We start from the raw sequence: 22,183 nt of genomic DNA, 5'->3' as shown, positions 1-22,183 counted from the left end.
CCACTCCACAGCTGTGAGTGTGGTGTGATTTACTACACGTCCACTAGAGGGTGCAGTTAGCTAGGAAATTACTTGTGACTTGAAGACACTTAAGAAATGCTGTCATTCAACTGTTTTTAAAAAACTTTTATTCATTAAAATTTTTTTTAATAATAATAATAGTACCTCTCATTTATAAGCGCCTTTCAAGGTCACTTTACAGTCACAGGATCAGTTTTTCTGCGGGTGAGCAGCGGCCGCCACATGTGCCAGCATTCACTCAACCCGGAATAACTCAAATAGATGGAAAGTTAGCTAGCTCTAAGATAACTAATAGATAGCTAGATAGCTAGTTAGATAGCGAATAGATAGCTAGCTAGGTAGCCAGCTAGCTAGTTACAACGAAGTGTGGATTTATGATAACCTCATAAAATTGCAATGTTATTTACTATTTTTGCTAGCTTCGGGGATGTCCGACCTTTCTCAACTAATTCACTGCCATTCACAAATTTATTCGGGGATTGAAAAAAAATATGACGTGCAGCGCCCTTTTCGAATTTGTTCGGGTTTTTGCAATTTGGAAAACGCTTTCCTCTTTCTACACTCGAGTCAAGCTGTCAAAGTCTGAATGCACAATGTACAAGTAACTTGCACTTGCTAGTTGAGCTCCCAAAACATGGCAGGCGTTGTTCACGACACGTTGCCCTTTCAAAAAGTGAACCCTTTCATTTGTGTCATAACTGTGGAAGCACTCAGCGTGAATCGCCGCACCGCAACGCATTCTCCAGTGTGCTCGAAACAGGATATTGTACTGTTGGCGTTTTCATGAAGCTGTCACTTTCAATTCCTGCGTTGGGTACAAAGCTAAAAAAAAAAAATGATGGGCAAAAATGGCTCCACTACAGTGCCAGGGTTTCTGTCATTGTCACTCCAATTCCACAATATTGACTTTTAGGACTACATAAACATTCAATGCAGTGTAAGAAACCTTGGACTTTCTTCTTTCATCAGAAAAAAACATTTAATTCCTAAGTTACATGGGTCTGGAGTTTAATGAGCTTAAAATGAGGGCAGTCCTCAGTTCTGTCATGATCTGGTTAGCGACCAACCGGTGGCGCTGTTGGCCCCGCCTGCAGCCTCGCAGGTGCTGGTCGTTACAATTAGTGGCAGTCATAAGGACTCCCGGCACGACCATTCGGCGTCGGGTCATTGTATGCATTGTATGCTGTGCATGTGTTTGTTCCATCTTGGCAGACTTTTACTCTTGTTTTTTTCTTTGATACTTTGTATTTTTCTGTTCAGATGATTTTAACGTTTTAGATTTTGTTGCTGTTGACTTTATTTTAATACCATTTCTCAAATAATCTTTTGGAGTTCAGGGGTCACTCCTAAAGACTTTCTATGACTCTGTGGTGGCATCAGCCATCCACTATGGCATTGTCTGCTGGTCAGGCAGCATCACCACCCGGGACAGAAAAAGACTGGAGCGCTTTGTCAAGCGGGCCAGTTCTGTCGTGGGCTGCTCGCTGGACTCTCTTGAGGAGGTGGGCAACAGACGGACGCTAGCTAAACTAAAAGCTATGACGGACAGCCCCTCCCACCCCCTCCTGCCCATCCTGACAGCTCTGGGTAGCTCCTTTAGCCAGAGACTATTACATCCGCGCTGCAAGAAGGAGAGGTACCGCCGCTCGTTCCTACCGACTGCTGTCAGGCTTCACAATTCCCAATGATCACATGTGAAAAAAAAAAAAAAAAAAAAAAAAACTGGACACTTGTAAATATGGGTTGTTGCAATATATCTAAATGCATCTCTTGATTCTGCACTATGTACAGTCTTGTTTATAGAACGGTTTTTGCACATCTACATTTGCACAGTATACAGTTGACATTTTTATTTTGTTATGCTTAGAATATCTTGTTTTCTATCCTTTCACTCCCACCCCAACCCCATCCCTCTTCAATTGCTGCTGTGGACTGCAAATTTCCCCATTGCGGGACGAATAAAGGTATTCTGATTCTGATTCTGATTCTGAAATACAACCTGCTGCTCCCTCCCTCTCGCCTGCTTTTTTCGTATCCGCAACTGCCATCACCACCTTGCAAACCGTGACAAGTTCGATATCACGTCGGGGTCGCCAATTGTTGGAGGAGAGCGATCTTTTAGTTATGTGAGCTGTACAAAAGGCAAATGCTGCCCCCTCGTGGAAGGGAAAAAAACATTACCAGAGGTCTGACCACCGCTTCATCGGGAATTCTGGAATGGCAGTGAATGATTTAAATGAGCTTGATCCAAATACGGTGTTACACGTTTTTTTTGTTATTGTTGGTGTTGTTTGTTTGAAGTCATGCTGCTACCATGCTCATAAGACCCCGTTAACTGATGAGGTGCTGTATGGGAGGGAAAATGCTGCAACTGCTCCCCTAATTGGGCTCACTAGCGCCGGGGCTGTGAGGATAAGGATGGATGGAGACGGGAAGGAGGTGCGGAGAGATAACGACACAGTGAATTAAGTGAGAAGGGACTAAGGAAGGTGCTGAAGGGCATACTTGCAAAAGTGGCAAAGGGATAATAAAACCTGACATGGTCATTAAGTCACAAGCGCCATGGAAGGACAATCACTTAGCTACTTACAGTATATTATCTAATTTGTCTTTTTTTGACAAATATTAATTAACTCATTCACTGCCAAACAGGTGCAAAAATGTGTCCACTCCAATGCCAGGGTTTTTGTCGTTGTCACTTGAATTCCAGGAGTCACAGAATATTGAGTTTTAGGACTACATAAACATTCAATACAGTGTTGGAAACCTTAGACTCTCTTCTTTTAAGAAAAAAAAATAGATCATTCCTAAATGATGAGTCTGGAGTTATATGAGCTTGAAATGAGGGAAGCTGTCCAAACCACAATGTAATACATCCATATTATCGCTTTAACAACAGCTAAAGGTGGAACAAAGCGCTAACATGTAAAAAAAAGGGAAATGCTGCCCCCTTTTGGAAAAGAAAAAAAAACATTGCCGGTGGCCATGGCCAGCGCTTGATTGGAACCCAAGCATGAAAAACAAAACCTGAACAAATTCATGAATGGCGCTTTATGTCATATTTTCAATTTCCGAATAAATTTGTGAATGAATCAAATGATGCTCTGGACAAAATATTAGGTACACAAGAATGCAAAACGGAGATTCTGAATGGTCATCGTGCTGAATAGTAAAAGAAAAAAAAAACATTCACAACTGTTAGAGATGTTTGATCGGACACTGTGGACGAAGACTCGAAAGATTGTCTTTTACTGCTGGCAGGAGACACAGCCATTCACGACAGACGTCTGAATTCTGCAGCCCCCTGCCGAGCTGTTTATTGAGAGTATATGTAAATCAAAGTGATACATTAATAAAACAGTTTTCTTGATTAGAATACCACACCTCTTCTAAGCACGAACAGCTGTCTGCAATAAAACATTATATCTTCCATGAACTGATACATTTTGTAATCTGGCTAATGAGCTCTTCCTGTGAAAGAGTTTCATGTTGTAAATTGCTTCGATGATAACGAGTTTCCCAAGTCCTAAATTCTGTCCAAGGCCAGATCTCCTAGATGAAGATGACAGTTGAACAAGCTGTGTCTGTTGACCTCAGATTGACCTCAGGTTGTCTGTGCTTCAATTGTGTATTCGAATCACACATGTTGACTAAGCATATAACAGCATGAAACTTTTAAATATGATAACTTCTTATTCTCTATCAACCAAGCAACTATTGAAAAATCTAAAAACACTCCTTGGAGTGGAAAAAAAAACATTATCTGTGTACACCTACAAGTCCAAACATGACTGTCTGCTTCATGCTACATGTGGCGAATATGAATGAAGTTGTTTTTATCCCTCCCAAGGGGGCGGCCATTTTGCCACTTGCTTGCTGTCGACTGAAAATGATCTCACAGTGCCTCGGCGGGAACGACCGTCACGGCTCGCCTGTTTTAGAGATTTTAGTCATGCGATGTTTACCAGATGAGCTGCGATTGGTCGTTACCCGAGCTTTGGGCCGCGGTGATGTTTTGTTTTTTCCAGTCGACAACAAATGGCAAAATGGCCGCCATCTGCGATGCATCAACATGGATGAATTTTACTGCCTACTTAATATTCTACAAACATAATATTAATCTGAACACCGTGTTTAGAATACTAGCTCAACATGGAACATTCTGTTAAGAACATTTTTGACTTAATTTTTCCTATAAAAGAGGTAACAGGTTTCAAATACAGTAAAGTCTCGTTATATCGATATCGGATATATCGATAGTCCCGGTTATATCGATACTATTTCTATGCACGCACAGAGAAAATTACATGCAAACAGGGTCGGATATATCGATAGTCCCGGTTATATCGATATTTTTTCGGACTCCCTTGAATATCGATATAACGAGACTTTACTGTAACTGCCACATAAAATTCACCTTGCTAGCTTGCGCACAAAGCTTAAGAAAATGTCCGTTCGTTCATCGATATAACTACAGATGTTGGACTGACATGACCCGTAAACACTGATAAAATGTGTTTCTGCTTTGAATGCGAGTCGCCTCACTTGACTCTAGCGTTGGCGTTAGCTTGTGTAGGCTATTCCTCTTCGCCTCTTTTCTTCTCGCATTGCTTTCAGAACGCTAAAAAGCCAAACACACTGTAAAATCTTTAAACGGCGGCTGAAATGAGGTCGAAAGAGATGTGCTTTTGTGTGCGTACGAGCGCTAATAACCGTCGACTTTTCTTTTTTCCAGTTAGGGAAGGAACATTGGGACAGTGTGACATTCCAAAAGACACTCATTATCCAGACTGCGCCGCCAAGATGGATGTAAGTCTGCTTAGAGTGTAGATTTCAAAAAGTACTTTGCACACAGCAAAACACATTTAAGGTACCCAAAACAATGCCTGTATGTGTGTTCTAGTGGATGCGCGCCCGTTGGACTTCTGACCCGTGCTATGCATTTTACGGAGTGGACGGCTCCGACTGCTCCTTTCTCATTTACCTGAGTGAGGTGGAGTGGTTCTGCCCCCCGCTGGCCTGGAGGAACCAGACTGCGACGCCCACTTTGAAGCCCCCGCCCAGAAAACAAGTACAGTCATACCTCGGTTTACGAACCCCTTGGCTTCGGAACTTTTCGGTTTACGAATGTTAAATGGATGAAAATTTTACCTTGGCATACAAACTATTTTTCGGGATACACACGGAGCGCGACAATGATGTGTCGTTCGCAAACGAGCCCGTTCTCCTAACAACAAAATGGCAGCCGACTTGTTTTTATCCTCTATTCCACGGCCCCAGTCTTCGGTTAAAGCCACATGATTGGTCAAGAACGCAGCAGTGAGGGGAGGTGGTTTAAACATTGAAGAGGCAGGCAGACGACAGAGAGAGAGTGACAAAATGGATAGAAAACAGTGAAATTTGGACTCGTTTCAACTTTGATAGTTCAAAGGCAGCGTGTTGACTGCAAGGTTAAAATATCCCATCAATCAGGCTCCGCAAATAACCCGCACAAGCCATCTGTACACATGATGCAAAAAGCTATCAACCCAGCTAAACAGAACACAATTGATGAGGAACTACGCAAATTCTCGCATAGAAAGCACCTACAAGGGATCATTCCTAAAGATGGTGAAAGAAGGAGGCTACGTTCCTCATCAAGTGTTTAATGCTGATGAAAACGGCCACAGCCATCAACAACCATCACAAAGGTAAATAAAAAACTTTATTATATAGTACAGTTTATTTATTTCATTACAATACCATAACACATTTGTTATACATAAAATAAGGTATATTTTGTGTAGTTTTAAGTCTTAGAAAGTAGAAAATTATGTTTTATGGGGACCTGGGAACGGATTATTCTGATTTTAATGGTTTCCTATGGGAAAGTAAATTTTGCGATACACACTTTTCGCCTTACACATTCTATCTGGGAACCGATTAAGTTTGTACGCCGAGGTATCACTGTATGGACGAAAGTCACCGAGATCTTTGTCTTGGAAAGCATAAGCGATTTGGCTACAGCGCTGCTCATGTGAGAGCAAATATTTCAAATTGACAAGCAAAACGAAGTGGAGCAGAATATTAAAGAGCAAGCGACTCTTGGCTTTTGTTCCCGCCAGCTTGCTTTCAGCTTTTTGAGGATAATACTATTTATGAAGATGAGCCCGTAACACATCAGACATCCCGTTGGAAAGATCTGACCCACGAGTAGCTCTAAATAGACACAAATGTCGCTCCACGCCTCGTATCGTCTTTAAAATTCCCCATTGTCTTCCATCCAAGCGTTCAAGGGATGTGAATTTCAATACGGGATTTTTTTACAAGCCATAACGCTTGATGTTTTCCGTCGAATGGTAATGTCTTAGAATTAGCTTGAAGGAATAAGATATTAGCGTAGTGGAGACAAAACAAATCAGCTCCATCACTAACAATGGCTGATGTCCTCCAGGCTGTTTTCCGGTTTGAAACAGGCGCTCTGCTGGAGCAAGTGGGCACCGGGAAGGAATCTCTGAACTTCATGAGGAGACGCATACAAAGGCTAGCGGCGCAATGGGCCTCGGCGGCTCGGCGCTTGGATGACAAGCTGCGAGGCCACTGGAGGGATGAAAAGCGGGTGAGCTTTGCAAAACTTAAAATACAAGGGGCGTTATGAGCCCGTGCTTGTGCAGCTGTGAAGTGCCAGGATGGAAACTGTCATTATTATTATTATTATTATTATTATTATTATTATTATTATTACAATAGAAACACAGAGCTGCACATGAAAATAGATAGGCAGACGACAGAAAGAGAGTGAGAAAATGGATAGAAAACACACTGAAATTTGGACTCGTTTCAACTTTATTGATAGTTCAAAGGCAGAGTGTAGACTGCAAGGTTAAAATATCCTATCAATCAGGCTCCACAAATAACCCGCACAAGCCATCTGTACAATTTGACAAACAGGGGAACCAGCTATTAATGAAGTTTGTAGTGTGTCTGCCTGCATCTGTTGCTGTTGCAATAATAATAATAATAATAATAATAATAATAACCTTCCGCACGCTGCCCACCACTTTTTCCAGCGACTCCCCCTCAGGCAGGCCAGGCGCTACCAATCCATGCGCACCAAATAATAATAATATTAATATATTTAATGTATAAGCGCCTTTCAAAACTCTCAAGGACATTTCACAGTCACAGAATATTTTTTTTCTGCGGGTGAGCAGCGGCAGCCATAATCCAGCAGACATTTCAACAGCTTCTTCCCCAGTCGCCATTAACTCTCTCAACAATAATTTGGTAATGTCTTTTTTACGATGATACTAGTGCAGCATGTTCTGCCAGAGACAAGTTCAATAAAGATGATTCTGATTCTGATTCTGATTACAGATTCTGGTCCACGTTGGATTTCTGACGGAGGAATCCGGTGACCTGTTCAGCCCAAAGGTGCTGAAAGGGGGTCCGCTGGGTGAGATGGTGCAGTGGGCTGATATCCTGACGACTCTCTATGTGCTGGGACATGACCTCAAGATCTCCGTTTCTGTCAAGGAGCTTCACGGGTATGTAGCAGAAATTTTTAGTTGTTTTTTTTTTTGCCTTTTGGGAAGGCACCGTAAATTTTCACTTCATTTGGATTAACGAAAAGCAGCTAGCAGGGACAGTGAGTGACGGTATTATCGCCGAGAAAGCACGGCAACTTCACAACGACCATCACAAAGGTAAATAAAACGACTTTATTATACAGTACTGTAGCTAGCTATCTAGCTGGCTTTCTATTTGTTATACGGCTACCTAGCTAGCTGTCTGTCTATTATCAGCTAGCTAACTTTCGATCTATTTGAGTAATTCCGGGTTGAGTGAACGCTGGCGCATGTGGCTGCCGCTGCTCACCCACAGAAAAAACATATCCTGTGACTGTAAAGTGACCTATCATTGTATTTAGATTTTTTTTTTCCTTCAATCAATTTTTCATCCCAAATGCACCACTACCCATAATTCTTACGACCTGCAAAGAGCATTTTGGCCCGAAGGCTTGACAGCATGACTGTAGTTTACGCACCTCCTCCATACTGCAGCTCACTGACTCCAGAGTGATAACAGGCTTGTTGCTTGTCACGGGGAACACACACACACACACACACACACACACACACACACACACACACACACACACACACACACACACACACACATTCCTGTTTAAATGGTTTTGTGAGGTCCGGATAACTCCAGATAAGGAGTGAGGACCACCGTTGTTGATAAGTTTCGAGAAGAACTAGTGTTGCATGTTAACACTAAATGTCACCCCATTTCCTACTTCTACTTCTTTAAAAACAAATAAATAAAAAGTGCACTTGAAACTGAAATAACAGCAGGATTGAGGTTTCTGAATGGCTACATTCAAAGTCCTCACCCCTGTTGTGAATTTGGTAAAAATATCGCTTTACTTTTTGCTGGTATGAAATTTTTCCTCTCATTAACCACACACACACACACACACACACAGAGGTCTGACCGGCGCTTTATCGGCACCCAAACAGGAAAAATCAAAACTCAAACAAATTCAGGAATGGCGCTCCATGTCATGCCTTTCAATTCCCGAATAATAATAATAATAATAATCATAATAATAATCATAATCATAATCATAATAAATTTCATTTATAAGCACCTTTCAAAACTGTCAAGGTCACTTCATATTCACAGGATAGGTTTTTCTGTGACAGCCACGTGGAAGTAACTCAAATGAATAGAAAGCTAGCTAGCTAAGGGATAGCTCCTTGTGTAGCATTTGATTTTAAGTCCATGTGTTTGCTTTATTCAATCACGATTTAAAAAAGTAGACATTGATAATATGGGAAATGCGGTTTTGGTGTTCGTACAAATCGGTTTTCGAACAGGTTTCTGGAACAGATTATGGTCAAAAATTGGACATTATCCTGCTGTGTTACTTCCGGGTAGAGTGAACGCCGGTGCGAATGGCTGCCGCTGCTCACTCGCACAAAAAAAAAAAAAAAAAATCCAGTGACTGTAAAGTGTCCTTGAGAGTTTTGAAAGGCGCTTAGAAATCAAATGGATTATTATTATTATTATTATCAAATAGATAGAAAGCTAGCCAGCTGGCTAATAGATAGCCCCAAAAAAAGCTAATGCACACAATTCCCGAATAAATTTAGGGATGACAGTGAATGAGTGAATGAATTGTTTGACTAAGAATTCATCATATTTTTTTTTTTGTACGTCCCTAAATGTATGTCGTACTTATTGTTTTACTCTGACAAATGACTCCCGTGGAAGAGTTCATTAAAACAACACAGCTGAATTATTGATGTCGGATGCCACACGGCGTGATTAATTTTGGAGTGTTGGGCCACTTGAAGCGTGCAAGGAATTGTCGAAGAAACATACGGCGCCGTTCGGGTTGTTAAATCCAAACTGCTGATGTCCTTCGTCCCGTGCGGACACGCCACAGCTAGCTTGTTAGTAAATATACATTTATAGTATTCCACTGGAGCTAATATTGGACTCCATTCATCAGGAAATAAAATGTGCAGCCCGAGGGAAAATAGAATAGGAGGGCCGAACGTGAAGCTGAGGCGATTTATCAACCTCTTTGGGATGCGGTGTCGGCTTTATATATCCCAAGTGGAGGAACGCCAGGTTTAGGAGTCGGACCTACGTCGACTTCCATTCGATGATTTTAGAACTTCGGACTTGCTTGTCTGAAATTTAGGAAAGATTTGAACTTCAAGCAGTTCTGTGTTTGTTTTATACATTTCATTTCATTGATAAGGGCCTTTCAAAACTCTCTTGGTCACTTTACAGTCACAGGATAAGTTTTTCTGCGGGTGAGCAGCGGCAGCCACACGCACCAGTGTTCACTCAATCGAAAGCGAGCTAGCTAGCTAATAAATACCTAATAGATAGCAAGCTTGCTAGATAGCTAATATGGTTCCTGACTCAAATACAGTGATACCTTGGCTTACGAACTTAATTGCTTCCAAGACAGAGTGTGTAAGGCAAAGTGTGTATCCCAAAAATCAATTTCCCATAGGAAACCATTAAAATCAGAATAATCCGTTCCCAGGTCCCCAGAAAACATAATTTTCTACTTTCTAATTTTGTAAACCTTAAAACTACACGAAATATACCTTATTTTATGTATAATAAATGTGCTATGCTATTATAATTAAAGAAATAAACTGTACTGTATAATAAAGTCGTTTTATTTACCTTTGTGATGGTCGTTAATGGCTTGATGGAACGGAGTGGCCGGTTTCATCAGCATTAAACACTTGATGAGGAACGTAACCTTCTTCTTTCACCATCTTGAGGAATGATCCCTTGTAGGTGCTTTCTCTGCCATAATTTTACCTAGTTCCTCATCAATTGTGTTCTGTTTAGCTGGGTTGATAGCTTTTTGCATCAAGTGAACAGATGGCTTGTGCGGGTTGTTTGTGGAGCCTGATTGATGGGATATTTTAACCTTGCATTCTACAATCTGCCTTTGAACTATCAAAGTTAAAACACTCTCACTATCGTCTGCCTGTCTCATTAATGTTTAAACCACCTCCCCTCACTGCTGCGTTCTTGACCAATCACGTGGCTTTAACCGAAGACTGGGGGCGGGGAATAGAGGACAAAAAAAGTCGGCAGCCATTTTCTTTTTGGAGAACGGCTTCACTCTCTCTCTATCTGTAAACTCCACCCTCCCTCACTGCTGCGTTCTTGACCAATCACGTGGCTTTAACCGAAGACTGGGGGCGGGGAATAGAGGACAAAAACAGTCTGCTGCCATTTTGTTGTTTATATGCCAAAGTAAAATTTTCATAAATTTAATGTTCGTAAACCGAAAAGTTTGTAAGCCAAGGGGTTCGTAAACCGAGGTCTAACTGTATATGGACATCAAGTTGACATCTAGACATTTTATGCGACGTTTATTATCCCGACGTTTATTATCCCTATCTCACTCGGACGTTGTCATCTCTTCTTTCTCTTTCTGTTGTTGACATCGGATTCACCTCTTAGCTTCTTTTCTGCCTGCTGCTTCCACATGCGCGCCGTTGCGCAGGCGAGTGCTGCTTTCCATTTTGCCCACGGCTTTTGAATTATGATTCTCCTGGAAGGCAGCGGGAGTAGCCACTCCTTTCTCAACTTAATAGTGCGCTCCGCTCGCTGTCACAGAGGATTTATTTTGGGAAATATCCATCTGTCAAATGCACGGGTAATCAGTCGGACGATCCGACAATGACATGTCGGATCGTCGGAAACGGCAATAAAATACAAAATCTAACATACAGCATCTCTGTCCGAAAATTTTTCGACATGCATTACTCGCAAAAATGTTCGTATGTACCGTTTTTCGTAACTCGAATGTTTGTAAGCTGGGTAGCGTCTGTCATCTTTTTTCAAGCTAACCCACTATAACTCAAATAGATAGAAAGTTAGCTAGCTAGCTAATACGTCTGAGCACCTGAAAGCAGGGACCAATCATAGCAGAGTCCGGCACAGCCACATCTGGACAGTAGGGATATATATAGGGCCGAAACTACCGGTAAGACTTTAGTTTGCTGACGAAGCTTCTTGGATAAGAAGCAAAACGTCCGACACCTTCAAAGAAGTACAGATGACGGCTGAAGAAACCTTTTCATCTAGCTAGCTAATAGATAACTAATCGATAGCTAGGTAGATAGCAAATAGTTAGCTAGATAGGTAGCCAGCTAGATAGCTAGCTAGGAAGCCAGCTAGATAGCTAGCTAGGTAGGCAGCTAGATAGCTAGCTATTTGCTAGCTATTTTGCGAATCAGATGCCCGAGCCACCTCATCTCTATGTGGAGGAGAAGCAGCATCACCCCGAGACCCTCCCGGGAGGGAAATATAATTCCATCGTTTGAAACCCGAGGAAATCAAAGGTCTCCCCGTCATTTTTTTTCTCGGGGCAAAGTAGATATGCGGGTGCGTCGCGCACGCACGCGCGTGCCCACCTTCAAAGTCTTCATTGCACTTTAATCCTTTGACGATCACTTCCGAACAAATTTACATATATCCAATTACGCCTCTCGCGGCATTGGCGGATCTCTTCGGAGCAACGTCACGTAACACTTTAGCTTTTGCTTCCCATGATGCAACACGGGCCTTCACATCCATGGCCTTCACCGACAAACCGTTTAAAAATAGGCCATTCATTGATGGTGCACCTTATACTGTACTCCAAAGTGCCTTATCGTGCGTAAAACAAAAGAAAAAGCTTTTACTGTCACATGCTAATGTCGCTAATTGCTAAACGCGCTTCACTCTCAACTCAACTGAACTGTATTTATGGAGTACTTCATAACTTTATTATTAAATATATGTAAAGATTGAAATATGCTACTCATTTCTGTGTGTTTATTTAATTAGTGACATTCATATTAGCTATATAGCTATCTAGGTGGCTTGCTATCTAGCTTGCTATCTGGCTATCTGTTTACTAGCTATTAGCTAGCTAGCTAGCTAGCTTTTCTATCTATTTGAGTTATTTCGGGTTGTTGGCTGTCTATTAGCTATCTACTAGCTGGCTAGCTAGCTTTCTGTCTATGGACTTCCGGGTTGAATGAACGCAACCCGGCGCGTGTGGCTGCATCATGTTTGCAGGTTTTTGGGGGTCCCTCCAGGGAAAGGAAGCTGCCCTCTGACTGGCGCTCTGCCCTTTGACCTCATCTACACAGACTACCACGGCTTGCAGCAGATGAAGCAGCACCTGGGGCTGTCACTCAAGAAGCACAAGTTTGTCCTTTACAAATTCAACTCTTGAATGACTTTCATTGCTAGGCCTTCAGTAGTGCTATGTCCGAATCGCTCCACAGCTGCGAGTGCGGTGTGATTTACTACACATCCACTAGAGGGTGCCGATAGCAAGGAAATAACTTGTGACTTGAAGAAACTTCGGAAATACTGTCATTAAACTGTTTGAGTTTTTACTATGAACGTGTGAATTCATGATAACTTCATAAAATTGCAATATTATTTGTTATCTTTGGAATTGGAATTTGGAATTAATTAAGAAGAATAAATGGACAAACTATAATTAACATTAGTCTGTGATTCAAATATTTTTAGGCCAGCAGAGAAAGCCTTGTAGTTCAAAAGACCTTTGAACTATCAACCCTCACTGTCGTCTCCATGTCTCTTTAATGTTTAAACCACCCCCTCACTGCTGCGTTCTTGACCAATCACGTGGCTTTAACCGAATACTGTGGGGGTGGGGAATAGAAGACAAAGACAGTCGGTTGCCATTGTGTTGTTAGAATAATGGGCTCGTTTGCCAACGACACATTACTCATTGAGGCAGCTCCGTGTACTAAAAAAGTTCGTATGCCAAGGTAAAATATTCATAAATCTAACGTACGTAAACCGAAAAGTTCGTAAGTCAAGGTAAAATATTCATAAATCTAACGTACGTAAACCGAAAAGTTCGTAAGTCAAGGGGTTCATAAACCGAGGTATCACTGTATATAAGTTTCCTGTTTTGAGCCGTCAGGAAAAAAAAGATATGTGCGACTGTCTGTATTTTTAGTCATGCAATTCATCAAGGTGAAGGCATCTGAAAGCAAGCATGTGATTGTTCCTTATTATAGCTCCTCTGCACCCCCCCAACCCCCCTTTAGGTGCCACATCCGTGTGATTGACACTTTTGGCACAGAGCCGGCGTACAACCACGAGGAATACGCCACTTTGCATGGCTACAGAAGCAACTGGGGCTACTGGAACCTGAACAGCCAACAGTACATGACCATGTTCCGTATGTGAACATTTTGTTTTTATAACCAGAACGAACACTCATCCACAATGACTTAAAGGACAACCGACACCATTTTTTTGTTTCCTAACTGACATCAGAAAAACGTTTTATAGCATCTAAAATAGCCAAAACAAACAGGCTGATATTTTTAGTCATATGCAAAACACCAATAAAATGACTTAAAGTGTCCCAAAACTGCCACAAAATGAGCTCCGAACTGGGGAGATTCAGAAAGTCCCGCCCCCTTGTTCGTGACGTCACGCCAGGATACTCCTTCACAAACTGCCTTGCTCCAGAATCCAAACAATTGCTTCAGAGAGTTCCGATTCGGAAAAAGATGTTTTCTTGTTACTCATCCAGTTATGAAAATGATTCAAATAGTTCTGAAGAGGAAAGCATAAATGTTTGCAATCGATTAAAGAAGGAAGTCCTTCCGTATCAATTCGAGTCATCTGGACTCCAATGTAGCGCCGAGAAAATGCACAAGATGGCGCACAAGCTCCATTGGAAATGTGCTGATTTGTCCGCTGGGAATTTGTGTCAACTTACACCTTCTTTATGCGTGTTACCGCAATTGGCTGTGACATGGGAAAAAAGGGAAATGCTGCCCCCTTGTGGAAAAAAAACAGCCAGAGGTCTGGCTAGCACTCGGCATGAAAAAAAAAGAAAACAAAACAAATTTGGCATCGCGCTACAAAATGTTTCATTTTGTATCCTTTTTGCGCTGTCACCTAAAAACATGTCATTGTGTCTGTCCTCTGGCAGCTCACACCCCAGACAATTCGTTTATGGGCTTTGTGGCGGAGGAGTTGAATGAGACGGCGAGACTGAACATCCAAAAAAACAAAGTGAACAACATGGCCGTCGTCTACGGCAAAGAGGTCAGCATGTGGAGGGTAAGTCGTAGTACACGGAGACCAGTGATGGGCCTTCAGTAGTGCTATGTCTGAATCTTTTTTTTTTCCCTTCCTGCTTGCATCGTGACCGCTGGCTGTCCTAGCTTCACGTAAGTACATGATGTCATCTCTCTGAAACAAATTCCCTTCTATTTGGAACTACAGTGATACCTCAGTTTACAAATGCTTAAGCTTCCGAACTTTTGGCTTCCGAACACTAAATTCGCAAGAATAAAATCTTGGCATACGAACTAGTTTTCGGCAAACGAACCAAACTACACGGAGCGCCACGGTGGCTGCAGTATCTAGCTATCTAGCCAGCGGCAGTATCTATCTAACTAGCTAGCTAGCTACAGTATCTATCTAGCTATCTTGCTATCTCGCTATCTAGCTAGCGACAGTATCTATCAATCGATCAATCGATCTATAGATCAATCAATCGATCAATAGTCAATAGCTAGCTAGCTAGCTAGCTAGCATGAAAACATAAATAATAATAATAATACATTTCATTTATAAGCGCCTTTCAAAACTCTCAAGGACACTTCACAGTCACAGGATATTTTTTTTCTGCCGGTGAGCAGCGGCAGCCACACGCGCCAGCGTTCACTCAACCCGGAAGTAACAAAGTAAAAAAAATAAAATAAAAAATATCAAAAAAACAAAGAGATAAAGTAATAAATAAATAAATGAACTCAAATAAATACAATAAATAAATAGCTATAACGATTACATTAACGAATTCACTGAGTTGACCTTTGACCTCTGCAGCCGTCAATGGCAGCGAATAAAGCAAAAAATGAAGCATTAGAAAAGCGATCGCTTACAGTCGCGAAGTGACGTTTTAATAGAATGCCAAATCCATCCAAAGGGTAAGGAGACCTTCTTGTCCATCTTGCATCGCCACATGGAGATCCACGGGACGGTGTACTACGAAACGCAACGTCCCCCCGAGGTGCCCACCTTTGTGAAGAACCATGGCCTTCTCCCTCAGCACAAACTCCAGCAACTCCTTCGGAAGGCTAAGGTGAAACTTTGAAATGAAAATGACAACAATCCATTCCTGCTGTTTTTTTTTTTTTTTTTTTTTTTACCTCGACCCCTGACCTTTCATTTCCACCTTTGAAAGCTTTTCATTGGATTTGGCTTCCCGTATGAAGGCCCGGCTCCTTTGGAAGCCATCGCCAATGGTTGCATCTTTTTGCAGCCTAAATTTAGCCCTGCTCACAGTTCTCTCAATCATCAGTTCTTCAGAGGGAAACCCACATCCAGGGAGGTGCGTACACTTTTTTTTTCAATATACGTACCGTATTTTCCGGTGTATACGGTCGTAAGTCAAAATGGTCGTAAGTCGCAATCCATTCAAAATGTTGAATAGAGACCACCAAAATATAAAAACAATGACCACAATGGTTAGGAAGTTGAAGTATTAAACTGAAAGAATCACTTTCAAATGGTTTCGAGTAATACAGGTAACATCCGACTTACGACCGAGTTCCGTTCCGACCAAATGGTTGGAACGGCCTGCTAGCGTGTTGCGATACCAGGTGCAGAATAAAAAAATAAAAAAATAGGGTCTGAAAGTCGTGGTCGTAAGTATGGGTGGTCGTAAGTGGAGCCGGTCGTAACTCGGATGTTACCTGTACAAGGCTCACCTTGTAAATGAGTCATTCAATTTCTGTACTATAGCTTTTGGGGCTACAACACTTTTCGTTTTTTTTTTAACATATTTTTTGGTTTAGCTCTGTACGTAAGCGTACATCCCATAGGAAATCAGATGTTAACATAAAGCCACAAAAAGCTAGCTATCTATTAGCTATGCAGCTACCTAGCTGGATAGCTAATAGATGGCAAAGGTATAATATTTTGATATACCTCTTTCAGGTGTCCTCCCAGCATCCCTATGCGGAGCAATATATCGGCAAGCCGCACGTCATGACCGTTGATTTCAATAACTCCCAAGAATTTGATGCGGCCATTCGTGACATCATGAAAATTAAGGTATGTTTGTACATACGTATGTATGGATGTCTGTCTGTCTGTCTGTATGCGTATATACAGTATATGAATTATGATTATGATGATATTATGCATCTACTAGATGGAGATGTACTACAGGGAATACAATACAATACAACAGGTTTGTGCGTATATAGCTCTTTCACAACCCTTTTATTTTGTCTGTTGAGAAAACGGAGTGCTTTTGGGTCTGCTCTATAATATGGACATTGGTTTATTATGTTCATTATGGTTTATTAAATATAGTTATGGAACTCTTCCTTGTTATGTATAAGATAGCGTTAGCATGAAAACAAAAATAAAATAACAATGAAAACAAAAAAGGTCCAAGCCAAGACTTTCAATTTGCTTGTCATCAAAAAACAGATGATGATTGACAGGTTCTGACAGCGACACTCATCAAGTACTCGGGACCACATCACCTCAATCTCTTTTTTGACATATTGATCAAGTCGCCAGGAAAATACCGAGATCAATTTTTAAAGCTGTTCCCCTGTGATTTGCTCATTGATTTCAATTCGGAGCGCACGGAGCGATCTACGCCTTTCACAATTACGCTAATGAACATGTCAATATTGATGAACTGCGGCGTTCAGTGGCAGTAATTACCTTGGCTTGGTTCTGTAGACAAACAGCACTCTGTTGTTTTTGCAGGTGGAGCCTTTTTTGCCGTACGAGTACACCTGTGAGGGAATGCTGGAAAGAGTGCATGCTTACATTCAGAACCAGGTAGGTCGCAACGTGCCCACTCGTACCAAGCATAACAAAACGGAATATACATGCGAAGACCAATTCATCAATTTGATGAAAATACCTAAACTCATTCACTGCCAGACGATGTGCAAAAATATGTCCACTGGAGTGTCAGGGTTTTTGTCATTGTCACTTGAATAGATAGAAAGCTACCTAGCTAGCTAATACATAGCTGATTGATTGGATTGGATGTAGCTTTATTCGTCTCACAGTGGATACATTTACATTTCACAGCAGCAAAGTTATGAAAGCTAGAGGAAAGGAAAGAAAGAAGTAGAAAACAAAATACCGGAGCTGCTGGAAAGGCAGCCACTCTCGCGATGCCATCTTAAAGTCAAATAAAAAAATAAATAAATAGCAAATAACATGACAACACAAAGACACAACTAGTTACATTTCTATATAGCTAATAGATAGCCAGCTAGATAGCCAACTAATAGATAGCTGATAGCTAGTGAGATATCTGTATAGCTAATAGCCAGCGAGATAGCCAGGTAATAGATAGCTGATAGCTAGCTAGGTAGCTATATAGCTAATAGATAGCTGATAGCTAGCTAGATAGCTATATAGCTAATAGATACCCATCTTATAGATAGCTGATAGCTAGCTACATACCTATATGGCTTTGAAAGGCGCTTAAAATGAAATGTATTATTATTATTATTGTATTATTATTATTATTATTATTATTGTAGATAATAGATAGCCAGCTCATAGATAGCTGATAGCTTGCTAGATAGCTATATAGCTAATAGATAGCCATTGAGATAGCCAGCTAATACAGTGATGATCGCTATTTATATAGCTATATAGCTAATAGATACCCAGCTAATAGATAGCTGATAGCTAGCTAGATAGCGATATAGATAGCCAGCTAGCCTAAATATTGGTTTATATCGCGCTTTAACAACAGCTGAAGCTTGAACAAAGCGCTAATATAGAAAAAAGAGAAATACTGCCCTCTTGTGGAAAACAAAAAATAAACACTGCCAGAGGCCATGGCCAGCGCTTTATCAACACCCAAGCATGAAAACCCAAACAAATTCAGGAATGGCGCTCTACGTCATACTATCAATTCCCGAATAAATTCATGAATGGCAGCGAATGAATTAAAGGTTAGTCGTTTTGGCTAATAAAAACAAAATGTCTACCTCTTTTTCTTTGAAGGACAGTCGAAGCAGGAGACCGCGGGAAGATTGGAAGACTCGTTATTGCCTGTGGGCGCCAGAGACACTTTAATAAACGGCTCTGGAGGCCACAGGGACATGTCAGAAAAATGTTATTACCTGAGTCTTATGAATCGCTCAAAATGGAGGGAGGGAATGTAATCCGGGGTTCTCGCAGGAGCGTCAAAAAATAAATAAAAAAACACCTTTCAATTCTCATTTGTTGTCGAGTGAAATAACGACGTTCTTATTCCTACGACTCGGACGTTTGACAAGCACTTCTTGACTTCAAATCTATCCGCCGCTTTTTATCTTGTCATGTTGGTTTTATGATTTATGCGTTAGCGCTCTGATCCAGAAAATGGCGTATCCCAAAAAGGCCTTTCTATACATGGTCGTGTTTTTCAGTCAAAAAGGAAAAAAGAAGATTTACCTAGCTATCCAGCTATCTAGCTGCGCTTCTCGCTAGCTAGTTATTTGCTATCTAGCTCCCTGGCCGGCTATCTAGATAGCTATCTATTAGCGATCTAGCTAGCCAATATGTATGTATACTATTTTGTACAGCCACCCCCACTTGCACCTCATATTACTCCAGACTTTTTTTCTAAGGTTTCTAACGCTGTATTAAATATTTATGTAGTCCTAAAACTCAATATTCTGTAATCTAGCTATCTATCTAGCTAGCTATCTTTTAGTTATACCGTATAGCTATCTAGCTAGCTGTCTGTTGTCAGTGTATTAGCTAACTAACTATCTAGCTAGCTAGCTATGTGGCTATCTATTATTATTATCTCTGTATTTTGTTTTTTTACTTTCATTCCTTTCCTAACTTTGCTGCTGTGAAATGTAAATTTCTCCACTGCGAGACTAATAAAGGCAAATCCAATCAATCTCGGTGGCTAGCTATCTAGCGAGCTATCTGTTGGATATATATTAGCTATCTACGAGCTGGCTAGCTAGCTTTCTATCTGTGTATTTTCGTGACATTCAGTGTATTAGCTAACTATCTAGCTCGCTAGCTATATGCTATCTAGATGGCTAGCTATCTAGCGAGCTCTCTGTTGGCTATATATTAGCTCTCTACTAGCTGGCTAGCTAGCTATTTATCTATGTATTTTAGTGACATTCAGTGTATGAGCTAACTATCTTGCTAGCTAGCTATATGGCTATCTAGGTGGCTAGCTATCAGCGAGCTATCTGTTGGCTATATATTAGCTGTCTACTAGCTGGCTAGCTAGCTTTCTATCTGTATATTTTAGTGATATTCAGTGTATTAGCTAGCTAACTATCTAGCTAGCTATCTATATGGCTATCTAGGTGGCTAGCGATCTAGCGAGCTATCTATTGGCTATATATTAGCTGTCTACTAGCTGGCTAGCTAGCTTTCTGTCTGTATATTTTAGTGATATTCAGTGTATTAGCTAACTAACTATCGAGTTAGCTAGCTATATGGCTATCTAAGTGGCTAGCTATCTAGCGAGCTATCTGTTGGCTATATATTAGCTGTCTACTAGCTGGTTAGCTAGCTTTCTGTCTGTATATTTTAGTGATATTCAGTGTATTAGCTAACTAACTATCGAGTTAGCTAGCTATATGGCTATCTAAGTGGCTAGCTATCTAGCGAGCTATCTGTTGGCTATATATTAGCTGTCTACTAGCTGGCTAGCTAGCTTTCTATCTGTGTATTTTAGTGACATTCAGTGTATTAGCTAAGCTAATAGCTTTCTATTTACTTCCGGGTTGAGTGAACGCTGGCGGCCGCTGCTCACCCACAGTAAAACTTATCCTGTGACTGTAAAGTGACCTTGACAGTTTTGAAAGGCGCTTAGAAATGAAATGTATTATTATTATTATTATTACAATCAGACTAATTTCATTTTGCCTCCGTAGGATTTTTGTTCTCCCGAGGTTCGGTTCCCTCCAGCGAACGCTTGGAGGATATGGCAAGGCAGCCCACTCGCTCCTTTCATGCTTCTGCCCAACTCGAGTGTCCTGACTTGGGCCTCCAACGTCACCTCCCACACATCGTGGCCCCCGCTCGGGGCCCTGCAGCTTTTGGCTTCGCTGCAGGGCGAGTCGTGTGTGAAAGCCTGCCAGGATGCCGGCTTAATCTGCGAACCTGCCTTGTATCGTTTTGTCAACATCAAGGAAGCCTTCCATGCGTAAGATTTTATTTTCTAGTTACTGTTAGGGTGTTTAACTCATTCACTGCCATTCTCAAATGTATTCGGGAATTGAAAATATGACGCGGTGTGCCATTCCCGAATTTGTTCGGATTTTGGTTTTTCTTGCTGTCGCGGCTTGGAATTGGAAGCGGATTTACGTGGGACAGGAGATGTTAGACAATCTCTTTTGGTCAATGGATGCTACAGCTTCGTGTTTGCTTGCAACATTTAGCTTGTAGCAGACGTGCACATTCCACCATGACGACCCTGATCCACTGCTGAAAAGGACGCTTTGATCCTCTCCTCTTTCTCCACTGCGAGACTAATAAAGGCAAATCCAATCAATCTAGGTGGCTAGCTATTTAGCGAGCTATCTGTTGGCTAACTATTAGCTATATAGCTATGTAGCAAGCTATCAGCCATCTATTAGCTGTCTACTAATTATCTAGCTAGCTAGCTAGCTAGCTAGCTATATGGCTATCTAGGTGGGTAGCTATTTTTTTATTTACTATTATTTTTTTTATTCTGTGGGTTACTAGTGACAATGACAAAAACCCTGGCACTGGAGTTTGTGGCAGTTGAGGGGAGTTTTAACAAAATCATAACAGTATTCTTGCTTTTTTTTTGGGGAGAAAAAAAAAGTATCCTTACCAATTGTATCGATTAAAATATCGTGGCACTACCAGTAAAACTTGAGTTTGCTGACGAAGCTTCTTGGATAAGAAGCGAAACGTCAGACACCTTCAAAACAGTACAGATGACGGCTGAAGAAACCTTTTCATCGATGGACCATTCCTGTAAGACTGAGAGCTTACAAAGACTTACCAATTGTCTTATCTTTGTCTCCAAGGCTGGATTTCCAATGCGTGGCGTTGGAGTCCGAGATGAATCACCTCTTTCCCGCCTTCTCAGCAGAACACGCAGAATGTGGCCTGCAGCAGGACCCGCTGCTGTTCAGCTGCGCCGGTGGCGGCATCAAATACCAGCGCCTTTGTCCCTGTAGAGACTATCGAGATGGACAGGTGGCGCTGTGCCGGGACTGCTTGTGACCTGAATCTCCCGAACCAGGAGATCCACTTGGACTTGGTAGCTTGCGGAGAAATATTTTTGACAGGTTGGTTTAAAAAATAAATAAAAATGACAACTCAGGGACTTGCATGATTGTACAAGTACAGTGATACCTCGGCTTACGAACGCTTTAGCTAACGAACTTTCCGCTTTACGAACGTTAAATTCGCGAGAATATAATCTTGGCATACAAACTATTTTTCGGGAAACACACGGCTTTGGTTCTTGGAGCTCCTAAAATGGCAGCCGGCTTTTTTTCCCTCTATTATTATTATTATTATTATTATTATTATTATACAGTAAAGTCTCGTTATATCGATATCGGATATATCGATAGTCCCTATTTCT

The 22,183-nt window shown here is 41.3% G+C and overlaps 1 protein-coding gene across 2 annotated transcripts in view; it reads left to right on the top strand.

Annotated features, from left to right (window-relative positions):
* mgat5b (alpha-1,6-mannosylglycoprotein 6-beta-N-acetylglucosaminyltransferase B) overlaps positions 1 to 22,125 on the top strand; it is a 32,319-nt gene extending 10,194 nt beyond the window's left edge. Inside the window, exons 5-18 of one of the 2 annotated variants that reach the window (XM_089018414.1) lie at positions 4,757 to 4,830; positions 4,925 to 5,092; positions 6,455 to 6,619; positions 7,378 to 7,547; positions 12,622 to 12,753; positions 13,635 to 13,768; positions 14,534 to 14,664; positions 14,769 to 14,774; positions 15,536 to 15,691; positions 15,794 to 15,940; positions 16,549 to 16,665; positions 17,338 to 17,412; positions 20,493 to 20,764; positions 21,618 to 22,125. In XM_089018414.1, coding sequence (XP_088874540.1) covers positions 4,757 to 4,830; positions 4,925 to 5,092; positions 6,455 to 6,619; positions 7,378 to 7,547; positions 12,622 to 12,753; positions 13,635 to 13,768; positions 14,534 to 14,664; positions 14,769 to 14,774; positions 15,536 to 15,691; positions 15,794 to 15,940; positions 16,549 to 16,665; positions 17,338 to 17,412; positions 20,493 to 20,764; positions 21,618 to 21,816 — 1,946 coding nt within the window. In that variant the 3' untranslated portion in view covers positions 21,817 to 22,125. The remainder of the gene's footprint in view (positions 1 to 4,756; positions 4,831 to 4,924; positions 5,093 to 6,454; positions 6,620 to 7,377; positions 7,548 to 12,621; positions 12,754 to 13,634; positions 13,769 to 14,533; positions 14,665 to 14,768; positions 14,775 to 15,535; positions 15,692 to 15,793; positions 15,941 to 16,548; positions 16,666 to 17,337; positions 17,413 to 20,492; positions 20,765 to 21,617) is intronic. The other variant, XM_089018415.1, reaches the window with a different exon arrangement.
* The last annotated feature ends 58 nt before the right edge of the window (positions 22,126 to 22,183 follow it).

This window comes from Hippocampus bargibanti, linkage group LG17, assembly GCF_051943395.1.
Source record: "Hippocampus bargibanti isolate YZ-2025 linkage group LG17, ASM5194339v1, whole genome shotgun sequence".
In the NCBI taxonomy this organism is placed as follows: domain Eukaryota; kingdom Metazoa; phylum Chordata; class Actinopteri; order Syngnathiformes; family Syngnathidae; genus Hippocampus; species Hippocampus bargibanti.
The sequence above is the reverse complement of the archived record's forward strand: the minus strand, read 5'-3'. Positions and strand labels throughout refer to the sequence as shown.